This window comes from Lathyrus oleraceus, chromosome 1, assembly GCF_024323335.1.
Source record: "Lathyrus oleraceus cultivar Zhongwan6 chromosome 1, CAAS_Psat_ZW6_1.0, whole genome shotgun sequence".
NCBI classification, from domain to species: Eukaryota; Viridiplantae; Streptophyta; class Magnoliopsida; order Fabales; family Fabaceae; genus Lathyrus; species Lathyrus oleraceus.
Genome location: NC_066579.1, coordinates 132220113 through 132242440, shown reverse-complemented (window position 1 = coordinate 132242440; position 22328 = coordinate 132220113). Strand labels below are relative to the sequence as shown.

The 22328-nt window shown below is 35.3% G+C and overlaps 1 protein-coding gene across 1 annotated transcript; it reads right to left on the bottom strand.

Moving 5' to 3' along the window:
* Nucleotides 1-1783: 1783 nt before the first annotated feature.
* On the bottom strand, nt 1784-5842 carry LOC127122039 (reticulon-like protein B16). Its single transcript, XM_051052452.1, has 6 exons — nt 5628-5842; nt 4951-5035; nt 4313-4493; nt 4076-4217; nt 3122-3191; nt 1784-2194 (listed from the first exon to the last, which is right to left on the bottom strand). Exons 2-6 carry the CDS (start codon nt 4985-4987, stop codon nt 2028-2030), a joined length of 597 nt encoding a protein of 198 aa, XP_050908409.1. The 5' UTR covers nt 4988-5035; nt 5628-5842; the 3' UTR covers nt 1784-2027.
* Between the last annotated feature and the right edge of the window lie 16486 nt (nt 5843-22328).

Genomic DNA, 22328 nt, shown 5'->3' with positions numbered 1-22328 from the left:
CGGGTTACAACCCGACTAAACTTAATGAGCAATTGAACTCTTTGAGTAGTTTCGTATCATGTAGTAAAAGATCTGTTTAGAAATGAGATGGATTACCCTATGCTGATGAGTTTTCAGGTAGGGTGTTTCCTCTAATGAATGTTCTTCTGTTTATGTTTAGTTGATTTTGAGTGACTTGTTTTCATCTTATATAAGAAGGATGACTCTGTTTACCAGTGATTTCTGATAAACAACCGCTAGTCTTCCAAATTTATATATTTTTGGTAACTTACAGGATCGACTAGATTGATCCTAGGACATGTGCCTCAAGAACTGTTATTACGGTGATTTGACTCATGGTTAGGTTTGTTTCTGGTTTGTGGACAACAAAAAGTGTCTTGACAACGATTCTAAACGAAACTTATGATTTTATGAACAACGTAAATGACGATAATTTTGTAATAAAAGGTTTTTTAAAGATAACAAAAATACTTGGGAAGGGTAAAGATAAATGACTCGAAGTAAATGCTTTAAGTTTTGAGAAAGTACAGGAAATGAAGACTTGGCGAAATGTAAATGCAGAAGTAAAAGTGATGATAAATTACTAAAAATAAGGGCAATTCGACATAATAAAAGGCAGTGAATAACTTTAATTTAAATAATTGGTATGAAATAGATAACATGAACGAAACTTATGGTGTTCTTCATACATACATTTTCAGTGTAAAACTCTTTTCTCTCGCTCTGGTACTTCGAGTGTATTTTGTGAATTTCTGTATATCTGTTTGAACACCTTTGAATCCAAAACTAAGATCCCTATTTATAGCAATTCGACCCTAACGACCTTTACACATATGACTGCCACGTTCGTCATTCTCAAGCGTTGCATATCTCAGATGTTTCCACGTGTTGGCCTGACGAAACGGCTTTGTTTAAATTTCAAATACTTCCCGCTTGAAGCTTCGACTCTGTCGACGCCTATGTCGAAGAGAGCTTTGTGGAAATCCAAAAATCTTCTAAGTCTCAAGCTTCGACAACAAAGAATTGTTTACCCACGAAAAGAATTAAACAACTTCGACACAGCCATCTTTTATTTATTCTCCAAAACATAACACTTCCAAAGAACTTCAGCTATCTGTCAAAATCTCCAGCTAACAAATTGCCCCCAAGAAATGTCTATTTCGAATTACGGTAGAAATTGACATTTTTTGTATTCACCAGATTTCGACCAGAGACCTTTCATAGACCTAAAAGTCCATATTTGTCAGTTAATCATGATTACTTTTTCAAAACGTCTCATCAGAACGTGTCCGCAGTTATTTGTCATCATGAACTTCAACTTCCAAGAAAATGAATAGTATTCCCTGTACCCTTTTCTCAGAAAAAACCACCACGTAGCCCACTACCCTAGTAAAGCGTAACCAGTCAGCTTCGCAGGTTTACCACTATAAAAGCTCACTTGTCATTTCTCTCTTTCTTTTCACGAAAATCTCCATTTTCCATCTAAGTTCATCTTCTTCAACTTCTCTGAAAACGCTTCTTCTTCCCTAAAACCCTAATTCTTCAAAATCTCCAAAACCCATTACAATGTCTTCTGATAAACAACAAAAACAATCAAAGAACATCAAAGGTGCTGGATAATGAAATTACTACAAGCAATCAGGGCAGACTCAACACCAATGAAAGTTGTGAAGATATTTAGACTTTCAAACGTGACAAAAGATACCCTATATACATAAAACTCCTTGGTGTATATTGTTAAATGATTATTGTAACACATTATGAAGTTCAATATACTCCAATATACTCAATTCGATCATTCATTACCTGTTTTTATGTCATGAGTACACAAAATTTCCTAACAAATCTTATCAAATGATTACTAAAAATTGGCTCAAATATCATCAAAGTATACTATGAAAACAGCTAGCATAAAGTTGGCTCAAACAGCATCTGAACTACAAAATTGTCTCCTAAAAGTAACATGTCAAGCCCTAGTTTAGACTTGATATCAACAAGATTGAATAGTTGATTTTCACAGATGATGTTCAAGAATCTTTGTCTTTCGGTATATTATGAGGCAATCTGTTGAAAACATTCTCATCGACAATTCTATAATGTTTTGAAAATTGGTGGTTGATAACTCCGCAACATTTATCTACATAATCTCCATATTTTCTGTACAATGCAGGGATAGTAATCATCATGAGGGTTCCTGCACCATAAGCAAAATACAAATGAGAACAAGAGTATTTACAAAGAGTCAAGAGTTTTGTCAGAATACACTTTAGGGTATATGTTGTAATTTAGACTGTAGTATTTAAATACCTAAACTAAAAATAATAAAAAGGAACTGCAGTTACTCTTCTGTCGAAGACTTGTGCCTAATTAGCCAAAACTTTGTTTGTGTTTTTCTATCATTATTCCTATGAATCGTGCTTTCTGTTCTAAAAAATTTATATATAAATTGCCGAATTGTGTTGAAACTAGAAATATTAACAAATGCTGTTCACACTTAGAAAAGAAAAATTGATTTTAAAAACTATTCTTCATATAACTTAACATGATGGATTGAGATGGAAATTAGGATGTGACACTAACACAGCGTGTTACCTATTATACTCCCTCTGTTTCAAAATGATTGTCGTTTTAGGCAATAAAATTTGTTTCGAAATGACTTCCATTCTGACTTTTCAATATAGAAATGATTGTTACTTTTCCAATTATGTCCTTTAATTATTACTCTTTATGCTACTTCCAACATATTAATAGAGCTAATTTAGTAACAATGTAACATCTTACGACAATATCATTGTATTTCTTAATCTGTGTGCAAAAACCTTAAACGACAATATAATTGTATTTCTTAATCTGTGTGCAAAAACCTTAAACGACAGTCATTTTGGAACGGAGGTATTAGTTTAAAACAACCATATGCTTGTACAAATATCCGATGAGTAATAATAAAACCATGCAAATGCAAAGAAAGTTGGACAGCAATTACATTGTGCAGGGTTAGACAAATGCCAAACGATAAAAGGCACCAAAATGGTATGGAATTTTCGATCCGTTAAAAAGAAAAGGTCTCAGTTAGAGACATAACAAACTCTTTTTAATAGATAGACTTGTAATGCAAACATACCAATATAGGCGAGTGTGAAGAAGGAGAAGATGTTGCCAATGACAGACAAGAGCCACAAGCAAATCACCACCTGTTAAGTAGAAAATAAACACTGAATAATGTTTTTCAATTTCCAAATTCCTTAGTCATATTTACAAATTGAGAAGGAGAATTACTATGTTATCATTTCTAAATGTTAAAATTGCATTGTTGTAGCAAAATAAACACTTGAGACATGAATAGTCATAATAGATCATAAAGTTCTGTCATAACAGAACATGTAAGCAGCTATTGTTGAAAAACCAAATGATAAATTTGAGGAAATAGATTTAATAGAAAAGATTCCATACCATAAGTTAAGTCTTCTATATCGTGGGAAGAGGCCAAGGAGCTCAAGAGGGGCCACTTGACCCACATTAGGTGTGACTCGCATGAGCTTTGGCACAGGCCCAACGTATTAAATAAACTATAAGTTAAGTCTTCTATTTTTCAGGCAACATATAAAGCATGTTAGAATTTTGTTCAAGTGGCAAGGAGTTTGATTCCTCTTAAGCAAGGTCTCGGGATCAAGTATTGTGAATGGAAAAAACAAGTGTTGGATAGGTATAAGTCTTTAAAAAATAAGTATATGGGTCCACCCGGCTAGACTCTGATTATAGCGAAGGACCAGACACAGAAAAAAAGCTAAAAGAAGCCTTAAAATCATATATTCATTAAACTATTTACAGGAATTGAAGCAAAATAACAATACTATCATTTGCCTTATAAAAAAAAAATTGGCTTTAGGGCTACGCTAACAAATGGCTTATGTAAAGCTGAGTAAGTTACGCTTATTTAAGGCAATTTGTTATAAAAGTAGGTTAGGCTTATATAAGGCATTTCCACACCTTAGAAAAGAAAAGTATCACTATTTATTAAGATAATAATTCCCTCATCAACAATCCCTAAAACATTGTAACCTGAAACAAAACTTACCTTAAAAAAAACTCTAAAGTCCTTGCCAATAGTGATGTCGTGGGCTATAAGAAGGACATTATTGATTTTCACCCGAAATGAAGCAGCTACGTTGCTAACCATCTCCTCTGACACTACTAGCTCTGGTAATGTTGGTGGTTGTCTGCTCAGAGAGAAAAAGGATAACCAATAACATAATGTTAGTTTTAAAATTGTGAAAAACATAAATACAAGCACAGGAAAGGTTACTAATCATACCTATTTCTAAGTGTGGCATAGTTAGAATGCAGAAAGAGTAGTACGATCAAAAGCAGCAAGACATCAGAACAAATTGTTAAGAATGGTAAATCAGTCCACTCGAGTAGGAGCCAGGCAACCGTAGAAACAACAATGGCAGCGAACGAAACTTGCCACCGCTTCCACAGTAGAACATCGGAAACTAATAGAGAAAAAAAGGGAAAACATTAGAACTAACATAAGCATATTAGATTAAAAAAACTGCAAGAAAGTAGAATGATATTCCTCAGCAAACGTTTTCCAATTTTCTAAAGATAAATAGTTTAATTTGTCAAATATATATTGTCAAATTTGAATTAAATTTTAAATGGGAATATCAAACCCTCATCTAAAACAATTTTCAATTCCGAATCCAAACCATATTAAGATTAGGCCAACACAAGAGAGTAACAAAATATGCTGACCGAAAACAGAAAGATGCATCAAACATGAACGGCCATATGTACATACTGAAGCAAAGTATCTATTTTAAGCAGAACTATAGAAGATTCAAATGTCGAGCAAGGAGGATTTATTTTTCTTAAAAAAGAAAGGTTAATATTTGTGTGTAACTATATCTATCCCTACTGAGAACAGTTATCAGGAAGTTACAACATTACCAAAGCTGCTCGCAGGCTGAGCTTCTGTCTCAGACATTAAATTGATTCTTTAAAATGGAAACTGTACCAACTAGATATTGTAGATCTGGATACAACAAAATCAATGTGTTAGCTAGTTGAATTACTAGGATAACAAGCTTCACTTTAATACAGCATCAAAATGATTTTTCAGCATTCAATCATCTAACCCAAATCCCAACAATCTTCCAAAAACCAACACAGACAATCTTGCATCCAAACAAAGAAAATAAGTGATTCAAACATGCAAAGAAAATCCGGTTTCCATCAAAGATTAGTCACCGCTAAACAGTAGTGGAAACTTTCTACCAAGTCATTATAATAATTTTTTTCAATGACCAGTTTAGACATCTAATCTAATAATTACTTAATGTTTAAAAAAAATTTATCCCCAAAGACTAAAAGTCAATGATGATGAAACACATGAAGAATTTCCAAGAATTTGAAAAACTTCTTCAGGGTTAAATTACCAAAATCAAAATCAAAACAAATCCTAAAAAAACTGAAACAATAATCAAGAATTATGAATAACAAAAGCTAGCAGCTACATCAAATCATCAATTTTCACTAGCAAAAACAACTTTGAAAACAATAACAACAATAATAGTGATAAAATTAACAAAAAGAAAAACTTGAAACCACAAACATAGCTTCTGTACCTCGAAGATCTAAGGAAAATCAAGATTAATTCCAGAAACGACAGTGGAGTGCGGAGAACGCAGAGCAGGGAGGTGAAAGGGAGAATCTTGAAACCAGAATCGGAGGGAGAAAGGGAAAGAGTGGTAAAACCCTAAGAATAGTTTGAATTGAATTCATTTAGGAACATCATATCCAAGCGTATATCCCTTTTCCCCACTTCGACGATGAGTACCATTGGACTTTTTTAAAATAAAATTAATAAAATTATAAAAAAGAAAGTTAAATGTTTAAGTTTTAATGAAATGAGCACAAATTTTTGAAAATTTTATTATTCCCTCACTTTTAAAATAACTGTTTTTTAATAAATAAAATTTATTTTATTTTTAATATAGGAATGATTATTATTTTTAATTATATTATTTAATTATTACTTTATACATTATTTTTAATATTAATATTAATTTAATAAAAGTATAATATCTTAAGATAATATTATTATATTTTTTAATTTGTGTATACAAAATTTAAAACATTTTATTTAGGAAATAAACATGAATTTAATGGGATTTTTTTAATTAGCTTTAGATTGATATCCAATACAAAATCATCATTTTGGAATATAAATCTAATTTATTTATAGAGGACTTCTCAACCCACTTCTTAAAAATAAGGTTAAAATTAGTGCAATTAAATAAATTCTATTTTTCTTTGAGTTTATATCCATTTTTAAGTTATACTCCCATAAAAATTTATTGGCGGGTGTCATTGTATCAGACTCTTGGTTGATGAGGCGGGTAATATTCTTCATTTTGTTGTTGTTTGATAATAATTCTTAAACATGATATTTTTATTTACACTATACACAAGTGTGAATGTACAGTTCATCCTATTTTTCATATGCACCCGTAGAAGTAAATAGTTATAATATACACTCTTGTGAGTATAGTTATGTTAGTTAGTTTCTAATTAAGTCGCCAATAGTTTAAAGTTGAAATATTTTTATTTCAAAGTTTATTTTGGTTTCGTAACTTTTACAAAAATCAATTTGATTTTCTATGTCTTCAAAAAGTGTCACGTTAGTCCTTTTTGTTATGTCTGTTAGTCAAAGTCAAAATAAGAGACCATTTAGTATACACCTGACGCTGATGTGGATAAAAATTATAATAAAACTGAAATGCAAAAGGAAATTCAATTTGAACGACTGGAAAAACGAAACCCTAGCAAAGAAGGCGGATGCGATTTCGAAGGAGTCTAGGGTGTGAAGGGGAAATTGAAGGAGAAATTGAAGGCGAAATCAAAGAAAAGAAGCGAAGACACCGTTGTTGACAACGGTTAGTAGTTAGTTTTAGATTTTTGTCTTGCAACTTGTAGGTGTTTAATTGGCTGCATTATATGGTAAAACACTAGCTGGTTACAAATGTCTTGACTGATGTCATGACATGGTATGTATGTGTGACTACATTGTAGGTTAGAATATCTAACTGTACTCTGATGTCTTGACTGATGTCATGACACACTTGAGTAGTTACTGCAGGATTAGCTAACACAGGATTTATTGAATGTCAAACTGGATGCTGTGACATTCATACCTGTCAACAGATACTAAGAAATAGAACAGCTGGTGTTCTGTTAGAACTTAGTATTTATTTCCAGTCTGGTTATCAAGGAAAGACCAGACCTGGCATAAGGCCTACTGACTGAATGTCAAATTGGATGTTATGACATTCATCATTGACAGCAGCTACTGAACATTAGACAGAGTGGTGTTCTGCTATACTTCAGCATGTAACTTAGTTTGTTCTTCAAGAGAATAACAGAACTAACTTAAGGCCAAATGTGTAAATGTTAAGTTGGACACTTTAACATTTATTAATGTAAGCTGTTACTGTAGTATGGTCATTTTGATCATGTACAGGTCAGCAAAATTGTACAGTCTGTTTTCTGAAAAAACAGACTCAGCATATGGACCTTGATGTCAAGCTGAATGTCGTGACATTCATTCCTGACAGCATATGCTATATTGTAGGTTGTTCAGTTTTCTGTTTCAGCTTTTCTTGGGCTATTCTTCAGGAAGTCAACAGCTTAGAGAAAAACCAGGAAATCAACAACCAAGTTACATTTAATGAACCTAACAAATAGACTATTTGTTAGTAACCTAAATGTTGAATTTATGGGAACTCGTGTGACCTTAAATTCAGGAGAATACAGGTGCAAAAGCCCAGGTACTGCAATATAAAAAGGAAGGCGTTCCTTCATTCAGTTTCGGGGATTTTGAGGCGTGAAGATTTTGTGTGTCCATCATACTTCACTGCTGTATTTTTGTGAGTCTTGTATTAGACGTATCTTGTAAGCCAAGCCATTATCAAGTAGATGATTGTTGTGGCATAGGGTGTTCATTGAGTTGTAAGTGTTGTGTCGCTCAAAGCTTTTAAGCGTGAGTGCTGTGTATCTTGATTAAAGTTGTGAAGCACAATCAAGAGTTGTTTGAAGTGTGACTTCAACTTGTCTTTAATATTGATTAAAGGTAGTAATCACTGAGGTGATTGAGGGGGAGTGAGTAGGAACTCTGATCTTAGTGTAAGATTGAAATTGCATTGGGTAGGGATTAAGTGATAAGTTGTAAACGGGTGAGTTTAGCTTTGGATTGATACTACTAATAGTGGATTTCCTCCCTGGCTTGGTAGCCCCCAGATGTAGGTCATGTTGGACTGAACTGGGTAAACAATTACTTGTGTTATTTACTGCACTTACGTTTAAGTTCTGCATAATCCCTGTCTGTGCAGAATTGGATGTCATAACAACCCGTGTGACATCCAAAGTCTGATAACTAGAATTTCAATTGGTATCAGAGCAGGCACCCTGCCTGTGATATTCTGGGTGAGATCTAGGGAAGTTACTTTCTAGTACCATGGACAAGGATATAGGACACTCAAACAGACCACCCATGTTGGATGGCTCTAATTATGATGACTGGAAGCCTCGTATGATAGCCTTCTTAAGATCTCTAGACAGCAAAGTCTGGAGAGCTGTCAACAAAGGATGGGAACATCCAATGAGGACAGGTGAAGATGGAGTCAGTGTGCAGATTCCTGAAGAAGAGTGGGACAAGGAGCAAGAGGCATTAGCTCTTGGAAATTCCAAGGCCTTGAATGCATTGTTCAATGGAATCAGTAAGAACATCTTCAGGCTGGTACACCACTGTGAACTAGCTAAGGAAGTTTGGGATACCCTCAAGGTAACTCATGAAGGTACTTCCAAGGTGAAGATGTCCAAACTTCAGATGCTGACCACCAAGTTTGAAAATCTGAGGATGAAAGAGGATGAACTATTCATGACTTTCACATGAATATTCTTGAAATTGCAAACACCTCTGGTGGACTAGGTGAGAAAATGGCTGAAGAGAAACTTGTAAGAAAGATTCTCAGATCCTTGCCTAAGAGATTTGCTATGAAGGTCACAGCCATAGAAGAAGCGCAGGACATCTGCAATATGAAGGTGGATGAGCTCATTGGTTCTCTCCAAACCTTTGAAATGGGCTTGTGTGATAATGCTGAAAAGAAGAACAAAAGCATAGCTTTTGTATCTAATGCTGAAGAGGAGTCAGAAGCAGGATATACTGAAGGTGATGAAAGTATATCAGAAGCCTTAGCCATGCTTGGGAGACAGTTCAACAAGTTCGTGAAGAAGATTGATCAAAGAGGGAGACCTAATGTCAATAACATCCCGTCTGACATCAGGAAAAGATCAACTTCTGAAGAAAAGTTCAACCAAGGCAAGGGAATCCAGTGTCATGGTTGTGAAGGGTATGGACACGTCAGAGCTGAATGTCCTACTTATCTCAAGATGAAACAGAAGGGGCTAACTATCACATGGTCTGAAGGAGATTCTGAAAGTGAATCTGAAGGAGAATCTGCCAAACATGTCACTGCACTAACCAGTGTCTGTGTCTCTGATGATGACTCAAGTGCAGATGAACTGACCTTTGATGAACTTGCTGCAGCCTATAAGAAGCTGTGTACCACCAGTGTAGAAGTGCGTGCACAAGGAGAAAAGCAGAAGAAACTCATCAAGGAACTGGAAGATGAGAGACAGAAGCAACTGTCTGTCATAGAGGGTCTAAATGGTGAGATAGCCCTGCTGACCTCCAAGCTGAATCAGATGACTAAATCCATCAGAATGATGAATAAGGGAACTGACACCTTGGAAGAGATTCTAAAGGTGGGATAGCAGTCTGGAACCAAATCTGGCCTAGGATTTGGGAAAAGATCCTCAGCTGAACACAAACGCCCAAAGGCAAAAGTTCAGAAGTTCAAGCGGAAGTCAAAGCCAATGTCTCAACATCGAGGAACTAGGATGAATGATCATCAGAAGAGGAAATACCAGGAGTGGAGGTGTCACCACTGTGGTAGGCTTGGTCATATAAAAGCCTTCTGCTACTGGATTCATGGTTTCCCTAACCAAGCCACGCATGTCAGGCCTAAGCATAAACCATATAAGCGCTATGTTCCCATCAAAAAGCAACAATGGTATGCTAGGATAGCACACACTGCTCTAAGGGCTTCTACCAGAGAAGACTGGTACCTTGACAGTGGATGCTCAAGACATATGACTGGTATGGAAAATCTACTGGTGGATATTCAACCTCACACTACCAGCTATGTGACCTTTGGTGATGGTGCCAAAGGTAAAATAAAAGGTGTGGGTAAGCTGGACTGCTCTGGAGTTCCAAAACTGAATAATGTGTTGTTAGTAAGAGGACTAACTGCAAACCTCATCAGCATAAGTCAGCTGTGTGATCAAGGGTTTCATGTTCAGTTTACTAAGGAGCTTTGCATTGTGGCTAATGGTGACAATCAGGAAGTTATGAGAGGAACCAGGTCCAAAGATAACTGTTATCTGTGGGAACCTAAAGTCTCTAACTTTTCTACAATATGCTCCTTAACCAAGGAAGAACAGGAGGTGAAGATGTGGCATAGACGTCTTGGACATCCCCACTTAAGGGGAATGAAGAAGATTATATCCAAGGAAGTAGTCAGAGGGATCCCAAAGTTGCTTATTGATGAAGGAAGAGTCTGTGGTGAATGCCAGGTGGGCAAGCAAACCAAGATGTCACATCCGAAGCTGGGACATCCTACAACTTCCAGAGTTCTGGAACTGTTGCATATGGACTTAATGGGACCTATGCAGGTTGAAAGTCTTGGTGGGAAGAGATATGCCTACGTGGTGGTTGATGACCATTCCAGATACACGTGGATAAGCTTCATCAGAGAGAAGTCAGATACATTTGATGTCTTCAAAGACCTGTGCATCAGACTTCAAAGGGAAAAGGACAGTTGTGTGGTCCGAATTAGGAGTGATCATGGTACGGAGTTCAAGAATTCCAAGTTTGATGAGTTTTGCTCGTCTGAAGGAATAAGTCATGAGTTCTCCTCCCCTATAACTCCCCAGTAGAATGGAATAGTTGAAAGAAAAAATAGAACTATTCAAGAATCTGCCAGAGCAATGATTCATGCAAAGAAGCTCCCCATGCACTTTTGGGCTGAAGCAATGAATACCGCGTGCTATGTTCACAACAGAGTCACCTTGAGAAAAGGAACCTCCTCCACTCTGTATGAAATATGGAAAGGCAGAAAACCTATTGTGAAGTACTTTCATATCTTTGGAAGTAAATGCTACATTCTCACAGATCGTGAACAGAGAAGGAAGCTAGATCCGAAAAGTGATGAGGGGATATTTCTGGGATACTCCACTAACAGCAGAGCCTACAGAGTGTTCAACTACAGGACCAATGTCCTGATGGAATCCATAAATGTTATTATGGACGATAAAGAGGAAGGAACCGATGTCATGGAGGATGTTGAAACATTCCTTGACAGTTCAACTGACATTCCAGTCAAGTCTGAAGAAGTAGAGGAACCTCCTCCTGAATGTGAAGTAGATGCAACCACCAAAGTGCCATCTATCAGAATTCAGAAAGACCACCCTAAGGATCTTATCATAGGGGATCCCAATAGTGGTGTGACTACCAGGTCACGGGGAATAAGCTCATATTCCTGCTTTGTATCCAAGGTTGAACCAAAAAATGTGAAAGAAGCCCTGACTGACGAATACTGGATCATTGCCATGCAAGAGGAACTTGAGCAGTTCAAAAGGAATGAAGTATGGGAGCTAGTTCCAAGACCTGAAGGGACCAACATCATTGGTACCAAGTGGATCTACAAAAACAAATCTGATGAGAAAGGAGTAATTACTAGGAATAAGGCAAGACTAGTGGCTCAAGGATACACTCAAGTTGAAGGGGTAGATTTTGATGAGACATTTGCTCCTGTGGCTAGGCTTGAGTCCATCAGATTACTGTTAGGGGTAGCATGCATCCTGAAGTTTAAACTATTCCAAATGGATGTGAAGAGTGCATTCTTGAATGGTTACTTGAATGAAGAAGTCTTTGTGGAACAACCTAAAGGGTTCTGTGATCCTAACCAACCTAAGCATGTATACAAGTTGAGGAAAGCCTTGTATGGGTTGAAACAAGCACCTAGAGCATGGTATGAAAGGTTGACCGAATTTCTGACCTCAAATGGATACAAAAAAGGTGGAATAGATAAAACCTTGTTTGTGAAGGATGAAGACGGCAAAATCATGATTGCTCAAATCTATGTGGATGATATAGTCTTTGGTGGAATGTCAGAACAAATGGTTCAACAATTTGTTCACCAGATGCAATCTGAGTTTGAAATGAGTCTAGTTGGAGAACTGACCTATTTCCTTGGAATGCAAGTAAACCAAATGGAGGACTCTATGTTTCTCTCCCAAAGCAAGTATGCCAAGAACATAGTTAAGAAGTTTGGTATGGATAATGCTAGGCACAAGAGGACTCTTGCGCCTACTCATCTGAAGTTAACCAAAGATGATGGAGGACCTGGTGTTGATCAATGCTTGTATAGAAGCATGATAGGAAGCCTACTTTACCTAACTGCAAGTAGACCTGACATTTCTTATGCAGTTGGAGTATGTGCTAGATACCAAGCAGAGCCTAAGGTGAGCCACTTGAATCAAGTCAAAAGGATTCTCAAGTACATCAATGGGACTTGTGACTATGGGATGCTGTATTCACATGGGTCTGAACCTGTCCTATCTGGGTACTGTGATGCTGACTGGGCTGGGAGTGCTGATGACAGAAAAAGCACATCAGGTGGATGTTTCTTCTTAGGAGACAATCTCATATCTTGGTTCAGCAAGAAGCAGAATTGTGTTTCTCTGTCCACTGCAGAGGCTGAATACATAGTTGCTGGAAGCAGTTGTTCCCAACTGGTTTGGATGAAACAGATGCTCACTGAGTACAATGTCACTCAAAATGTCATGACATTGTTCTGTGATAATCTCAGTGCCATCAATATCTCCAAGAATCCCATCCAACACAGCAGGACCAAACATATTGACATTAGGCACCACTTCATCAGAGATCTGGTGGAAGACAAGGTGATCACTTTGGTACATGTAGCCACGGACCTTCAACTGGCTGACATATTTACAAAGGCTCTGGATGCTACTCAGTTTGAAAACTTAAGGAGCAAACTGGGAATATGTCTCTCTGAGACCTTATAGCAATCACTGATGTTTGGGATGTATTGTTTAATATCTCTGCCTATTAAACAATTGGTACTATGCTCTGATTGTTCAACAGATCACAGCTATGCTACTTGTAACAAGTGTGGCTACAAGAGGGTAAGGAGACACCCTACCGTGAGAAGGCCAATGTACCTGCAGGAGTTCAAGGATGTTGTTCATGCAGGAGTGGTTCTGGATGTCAGAAACAAAATCATGGCATCTGATATGGTGGTACCTACTGTAAAGCAAAAGTGGATGATTACTTGATCAAAGCTGTGAAGCAAGATCAAGTGGATGCTAACTTGGTTGAAACTGTGGAGTAAAACCAAGTCTGTAACTTTGTCATTATTCTCTGGTTTTGTTGTTGGCTTTGGCAACATTTTTGACAAAAAGGGGGAGTAATAACCACCACCCCTGACAAACAGAGTGGGTCTCTACAACAGACTCTCGTGACAGATTCCCTCCCCTGCAGCTGCTGTGTGTTGAAGTTTAGATTTAACTTCTGTATGTGTGTGCTGCTGTGTGAAGTTTTTCTTTAACTTCCATGTGTGTGAGTGTGCTGCCACTCTGAGTGTATTAGCTAGTATTATTTCCTGCTAGGTGTGTGATTCCGCTGCTATGAACTCTGTTATGGGGATCAAAGTGTTTTAGCCAAAAATTTGCCAAAGGGGGAGTTTGTAGGTGTTTAATTGGCTGCATTATATGGTAAAACACTAGCTGGTTACAAATGTCTTGACTGATGTCATGACATGGTATGTATGTGTGACTACATTGTAGGTTAGAATATCTAACTGTACTCTGATGTCTTGACTGATGTCATGACACACTTGAGTAGTTACTGCAGGATTAGCTAACACAGGATTTATTGAATGTCAAACTGGATGCTGTGACATTCATACCTGTCAACAGATACTAAGAAATAGAACAACTGGTGTTCTGTTAGAACTTAGTATTTATTTCCAGTCTGGTTATCAAGGAAAGACCAGACCTGGCATAAGGCCTACTGACTGAATGTCAAATTGGATGTTATGACATTCATCATTGACAGCAGCTACTGAACATTAGACAGAGTGGTGTTCTGCTATACTTCAGCATGTAACTTAGTTTGTTCTTCAAGAGAATAACAGAACTAACTTAAGGTCAAATGTGTAAATGTTAAGTTGGACACTTTAACATTTATTAATGTAAGCTGTTACTGTAGTATGGTCATTTTGATCATGTACAGGTCAGCAAAATTGTACAGTCTGTTTTCTGGAAAAACAGACTCAGCATATGGACCTTGATGTCAAGCTGAATGTCGTGACATTCATTCCTGACAGCATATGCTATATTGTAGGTTGTTCAGTTTTCTGTTTCAGCTTTTCTTGGGCTATTCTTCAGGAAGTCAACAGCTTAGAGAAAAACCAGGAAATCAACAACCAAGTTACATTTAATGAACCTAACAAATAGACTATTTGTTAGTAACCTAAATGTTGAATTTATGGGAACTCGTGTGACCTTAAATTCAGGAGAATACAGGTGCAAAAGCCCAGGTACTGCAATATAAAAAGGAAGGCGTTCCTTCATTCAGTTTCGGGGATTCTGAGGCGTGAAGATTTTGTGTGTCCATCATACTTCACTGCTGTATTTTTGTGAGTCTTGTATTAGACGTATCTTGTAAGCCAAGCCATTATCAAGTAGATGATTGTTGTGGCATAGGGTGTTCATTGAGTTGTAAGTGTTGTGTCGCTCAAAGCTTTTAAGCGTGAGTGCTGTGTATCTTGATTAAAGTTGTGAAGCACAATCAAGAGTTGTTTGAAGTGTGACTTCAACTTGTCTTTAATATTGATTAAAGGTAGTAATCACTGAGTTGATTGAGGGGGAGTGAGTAGGAACTCTGATCTTAGTGTAAGATTGAAATTGCATTGGGTAGGGATTAAGTGATAAGTTGTAAACGGGTGAGTTTAGCTTTGAATTGATACTACTAATAGTGGATTTCCTCCCTGGCTTGGTAGCCCCCAGATGTAGGTCATGTTGGACTGAACTGGGTAAACAATTACTTGTGTTATTTACTGCACTTACGTTTAAGTTCTGCATAATCCCTGTTTGTGCAGAATTGGATGTCATAACAACCCGTGTGACATCCAAAGTCTGATAACTAGAATTTCACAACTATTATCTATTTTAGTTTTTAAGGTTTCATCGTTTTCAAATGTTATTTGTTTTAGATATTAGGATTCTATACATTAAGGTGTTAAATGTTTAGGTTTCAATTGTTAGGTGTTAAATGATTAGGTTTCAATTGTTAGGGTTTATCATTTGATGTTTTAGAAGCTAACATGATATAATGATATTCACCCCATTGTAATTTCAAATTTGTTGGAAATAGGTAGAAATGAAATAATACTTGTATCTGAGAATTCATCGTGGTGACGAATTTATTGATAATAAATTAAGTGTGTATAGAGGAGGATCAAATTATGATTTAAAATTTGATGTTGACAAGTGGAGTTTTTTTAAGTTGGTAGTTGTACTCAAGGAATTAGGTACCCCATATTTTTGGGATGAATGATTTGGTTGATGACAAATGTGTATTAGATATTGTTGATCTTTGTATGGTGCATCTAAGTGTTGCTATTTATATCCAAAAATATCACACCAGTAAATCTTTTCAAAAAATAATACACCAGTAGATTACATAATAACAAAGCAAATATGTCTTCAACAACTTACGTGACAAGACAAGAGACATCTTGATTAAATTTTTACCGATGAAAGTAAGTTAATCCATATGTAATGACAAAAATGATGATTGTGAAAAACAAACCTAGAGATCTTCGGACTAAAAAGGAAAAATAAAAGGTTCACTATGGTTCGAAAGCTAAAAATGTTATCACTACCGCTCTGGCAATGATGAGTTTTTTCGTGTTTCTCATTGTAATTCTACAAAAGAAATGTGGGTCATCCTTCAAGTTATCCATGAAGGTACAATCGAGGAAAAAGGGTTAGAATGAATACATTGACCCACGAGTATGACTTGTTTATGATGAAACTTGAGGAAAATATTTAGGACATGGAAAATTGGTTTATTCACATTGTTAGTCCCTTAAAAACTCTGGGGGAAATTTCCTAAATGAATATTTAATTAACAAAATCCTTAAATGTCAAAACTATAGTTAGTAACCTAAAGTTACTACGATATTTGAATCTAAAGACTTATGTTATATAGATTTGGCTACCTTGTTTGGAAAAATTGCATAAACATAAGAGTGAATTAAAAAGGCTGGGTGAAAATGAATAAGGTAACAAGAAGAAGAAAAGTCTTCCACTCAAAACCGAAGAAGCCAAAGATTTAAAAACTTATGAAGACATGAATATATTAGTTTGAAAGTTTAAGAAGTTCATCAAGCATTAAAATCAACTACAAAGCTTTCAACACAACAATCAAGAAAGATCTTTGTTCGTGTCAACTTGCTTCCAATGCAGAAAGAAATGTCACAAAGCCAAATTACCCTCTAAATCAAAAAAGCTAAAAAAAATTCAAAATACCTAAAAAAACAAAGAAGGCATACATAGATTTGAATGATAATGATACAGACTACTTTGATGAATTAGAGAAGGAGGGACAAGCCAACATATGTCTTATGGAAAAATATGAATACAACGAGGTAAATGATTTAACTTCCTATTTTACTTATCATAAACTCTTCCTCGTTTGTAAAAAATTAGAGAGTGGGTCAAACAAATTAAAAGTGATTGTTTTTGTCTCCAATTCACCTATATCATTTCTTTAAAGAGGAAATAAATATTTTATTAGAGTAAATAATTTTTTTAAAGAAAAGAAAGTCTCTTAATTCATAACTATATTTTCCCTTCTTCTCCTTCTTATGAAGGTTATGGGAAATCTATCAAGTGTGAAAAATGCAATATTTTAGAAAATAAAATTGATGATTTGCATAATACACTTGATAAATCTACCAAAGGAAGAGATAACTTGAATCTTATTCTAGGTAATCAAAGAGAAACATATAATAAAGTTGGTATATATTATGAATCGAAGAACAATTTTAAGTCGTTTAGTAATCTTTTCCATGCTAATAGGACCTCTAAATGTAATATGCTGAAATGTAACTATTGTAGTAAAAAATTGTCATATTGCTTTATTATTTTTTATCAAAAATAATCATGAGAATAAAAATAATTTTTTATGCCTTATCTCTATAAGAAAAATCAGGAAAATAGTTTAAGAAACAATTCTTCTTCATCTTAATTCTATGATCATAATTGAAAAACAAGAAATTATTTGCATTACACTAACATTAGAGAATCCAAAATGATTTGAGTACCTAAAAGAAAACTTAAGTTCATATTATGGGTACACTTTATAGTCTCAATCACTAAATGATATCTTGATAGCGGTTGTTTAAAGCATGGTAGAACTTTTTTTCTTCCTTTACTCCTAACAAAGGAGGATTTGCTTCGAATGGTGATAATAGCAAAGGAATGATCATAGGTTCTAACACGATTGGTAAGTATCTCAATCCAACTATTTGTAATGTGATTTTAGTTGAAGGTTTGAAACATAAATTGCTTAGTATTAGGCAGTCATGTGCAAAGGTAATAATATGATTTTTTGTGTGCAAGTGTCCTAGGTACTTCTAGGGAGCCCTTTTTTGTGTGCAAGTGTTTTAGTTGAAAATGATGTTTGCTAAAAAAGAATGGGGGAATGAGAAAATAATTCATTAGTTACAATTTTGTGTTTGACAAGACCTTCAGTCTTATGCCTACGCACCAACATAAAAATGAGGGATCAAAACCTTGTAGTTCATGGTAAAAATTTCAAAGATTAGTGGATTGGTTTTAACAAAAGCTTAAAGATCTTTTGTTATCCATGGGAGAATACTCAACCAAACATCCACCAATAATGAATGCTTTACAATATTAAAGAGGGAGGACTCCAACTTGGATTCAATCAACAAGTATGCCACTAACCCCTAATAAATGGAAAGACTTATAATCAATATATCATGGAATGCGAGAATTATATCTCAACCAAAGATAACTCAAATCTAAATGCTCTCTTTTGAAAAGTTTAAAAGCAAAAGGGCACAAAAAATGGCCAAAAGGATTAGATGAGGTTATTAGTTCTTTTTGTCTTTTGAAATTAAAGTCAATATGATTAAGTTTATTTACAAGTTTGATTAAGAAAGTATTTTGAAAATCAATGGCATAAGGCCAAAGTTTCTACTCATTAAAACAAGTCTAAATTGGAAACACAAACAAAAAAGGTTTTAAAATGAGGGAGAGATTTTGAAATTAAAGAAGTGGGAGGAGATGAAGGGACTATCTTAGACAAAATTAAAAAGTTTAGAGTTGAAAAGATCTTACCAATGGGATGCAATCCACAAGACAAGAATGTCAGATAGAAACTCATTTCCTTTGGACTATTGAGCAAGCAACAAGCATAACCATCCAAGCAATCAATATAAAGATTAAATGCATCAAATAAAGATAGCCAAAATCCAAGCAAGCACTCCACAAGCAAGCAGTCATCAGTGTTTTCAATTGTATCAGATGGAATATTCCTTATGGAAAACTCATAGAGACAATCATCAAATATAAACAATAAGATCAAAATGACAACTTAAGCACATAGACAAAATAGCAGATAAACCAATGGGGTTCTCAAGATTTGTATCAGATGAATGGCATTGGCCAAGATAATTCAGTCTCAGATAATGGCATTGGCCAAGATGATTCAGTCTCAGATAATGGCATTGGCCAAGTCCTTCAAAGCATAGGGATGTTGCATATTCTAAGTCCAGAAGCTCAGATTAAGTCAAGGGCAAAGGTCCAACAGTCCACCAATATATTTTTTAGGTTTTTTGTTGTTATTAGATATTTTAAAGTCCTAAGACCATAAAAAGAACAAAATCACAAGCACACAATATGATACAAGCACAAAATATGGCTCAAGTGAGCAAAGTGAAAATGACTGAAACATAAACAAGTTGCATTAAATGAAAACGAAAATGAATGATAAAGTGCATAATTTTAAATTGCATTAAAGTAAATGACATGAAAAAATAAAGTCATTACAAAGTAATGTTAGTTAAGTGTTAATGGAAGAAGAAAAATTATTTAAGTCATTCTTTGGAGAACACTCAACCATCCACTCACAAGCATGAAGATATGAACCAAGACATCATCCATGAGAAAGGCTCAAACTTGGATAAATCAACAAGTATGTCACTAGCTCTCACAAATGGAAAAAAGGTTAAATCTTCATACAATGCCATGAGGAATGAGAGACTTACAATCTCACTTACAAAAATGCTATGCCTTTGGATCAAAATTTAGCTCTATGTTAAGCACCCGTAATTGGACTTATGTAGAAGTCACAACTATCTGAGACCGGGCAATAAAAATATTGGTGTTAATGCATGCTAGAGACATGGTATAATGAACCAATCTCCTAAAGCATACCACGCACAAAAATAAAATGGGATGGACTTATCTCAATCAAGCTCGTGTTGATTCATCTGACACAAGATCATTGATGAATCAACTAGCATTTTGATTTGTTGAGAAATCATTGGTCAATGATGGATAGGGGGAAGGAGATGAAGATGAAGAGAAATGGAAATGGAAACCAAAATTGATCAAGGGAGGAATTTCATCTGATCAATACTATCCATTCATCTTGAGGAATGAAGTTTACACTTCACCAACCCCCAAAATCCAATGTATTGATCAAATGGAAGTTCAAATCAACCATGATCAAGGCCAAACAGAAGATGAAACATCACAAGATCAATCAAATAGCTCAAAATAATATTCAAACAATTAATCAAATTAAAATCAATTTTTAAATGAATAAAAATGCATTTTAAAAGAGGAAAAACCTCAAATCCCTTCAAATCACCAAATAAATGGACAAGGGATTTATCCAAGACCAAAGGACCTTAGACAAATTTTTTGAGAATTTTTGGAAAGTATTAAGTATTTAAAAATAATTAAAAACAAGCCAAAAACTATTAAATTCCCAAAAAATATCAAATCCAATCCAAAAAATGATTTTAATTTAAAATATGGAAGAGGAAATTATTTAAAGATTTTTGGTGAAAGCCCCATATTTTTTGGATTAAAATTGAAATTATTATGAATATAATAAGAAAGGGGTATTTAAAATATTAAAATGAAAGTCAATTAAATCAGAAAAAAGGAGGGCCATCAGATCTTCCTCATTAATTGAGGTGGCAGATCTGATGGCCACGCGCATGAGTCTTATAGTGGACCAAAGTCAATGCGCAACAAACAGGGTAATCAGAACCAAGGGCCAAGATTAGAAGCTATGGACCAAATTAGATGGTCTAGATCATTCCAGCGCACCACCGAAGCCCTAGCTCCGGTCATCTTCTCCGGTGACCTTCACCGGACTGGTCCAACCAAAAGCTTCACAAAAATGGAAGATCCACACATGGTTTTAAAGAGAAAATCACAAGGAACACGAATCTGACCTCCATTTCTTCCAATTCTCACTATATAGAAAGATATGTGAAATTGAAAAATGAGGTATGCAAACTCAGTTGCTTCAATTTGACCTCAAAGCAACACAATCTTGTTGCATACATTGGTAGAACTTCAGCCAACCATAAATCAAGTAAAATTATGGAAAATTGAGAGAGAATCGAAGACTTGAAGTTTCTGAAAATTCCCCTTCGGGTGGAGAATTCTGAGCTAGATCTCAATGCAAATGATGTTGGCCTTGCTTCCTCTTGCTTACAAGAGATGATTGGGACACAAAAGACTTTGAATCCTTGGAGTTTTAGTTCAAAAACAGAAAGAGAACTAAAACTTGATTTCAATTGAAACCTTCAAGGTATTTTGTCAATGGAGGTTAGAGGTTTACAGATCAAAGCTTGGGCAAGGGGCCTGTAATTTGAGGCAATGAACATGTATATATATATGCTTGTGAATTCATTTCCCCACCATTTCAAAAATTTGCCAAATTTAGAAACTTGTATGTATGGGTGCATGGGCATGCATTTAGGCCTAAATGATGATTGCAACAAGTCCAAATTCGTGTACAAATGATGATGAGATCACTTCATGAAGCCATGCAATATTGGTTGAAAATTGAGTTCAAAAGTTTCCAAATAGGGCCATTCAAAATAACCATGCGCAAGTCCCTCAATTTTGATCCAAATGCAATGATCTTGGACTCTTTAGAAAGCTAGCATGAAGGGGAACAACTTTTATGTTGGAACCTTGGATCATGATGAATTTTGGTGCGGAAGTTGGAGGAATCAAACATATTTGAAAATTTTCTAAGTTAAAAGTCAAATGACCCCCTTTTCCCCCCTTTAATAACTTTTTATATGAGCTTGAAATGAATTTGGTTCCTTCTTCAAAGTTGTATCTCTTTAAATGATATTAAATTTGGTCACAAATTTGAAACCATTTGGAACTTGCATGATGGAGTTATGGATTTTAGAAGTTGAGGAAAATTGTTTGTTCAATGGTGATGACCCAAAATGACCTATAATGTTTCCTCTTAGTACATGCCATTGCAAGTGAAATTTGACCTTCTCAAATAAGAAAAGTTGAAGAAGAAATCTTGAAATTGATCATGAAACTTGGATCTATTCATATCATAAATATTGAGAAAGTTATGGTTCTTAGAAGTTGACCTTCTATCTAGGGCACAAACAAAATGAGTCATAATCTTTCACCATAAAAAATGACTTTCCAAGAAAAATTAGCTCTTGATACCAACATGAAAGTTGTTTGTAATGTCATAAAGAATAACATTTCTTTTGGAATTATTTTCATATCACAAAATTTAGGAGATAGAGACTAGGGAACCCTAGATTTGACTAATTAACTTTTCTAGTCAAACTCCTTAAACCAACTTGCAAATCTGAAGTCCCTTTGCTCTTAGAAGCTCATGGAGGATCATATATGCATAAGGTGAAGTACAATGGTGCATCCCTTGATAATATTTTATCAAATGTTGAAGAAACTTGCTGAGGAAGGCCCACAAGATACCCAAATGAATTAGGGCTTCCATGACAAACAAGCTCCAATCTCTTGATGAATTCTTGATCAAAATGACAAATAAAGAACACGGG

Bases quoted from the DNA above. Each gene is read 5' to 3' on its own strand.
- LOC127122039 (XM_051052452.1), bottom strand. From the start codon at position 4,987: ATGTCTGAGACAGAAGCTCAGCCTGCGAGCAGCTTTG. The intron at 4,494-4,950 runs GTAATGTTGTAA...TTTCTCTATTAG, and splicing joins TCAGCCTGCGAGCAGCTTTG to TTTCCGATGTTCTACTGTGG. The intron at 4,218-4,312 runs GTATGATTAGTA...CTCTCTGAGCAG, and splicing joins TATGCCACACTTAGAAATAG to ACAACCACCAACATTACCAG.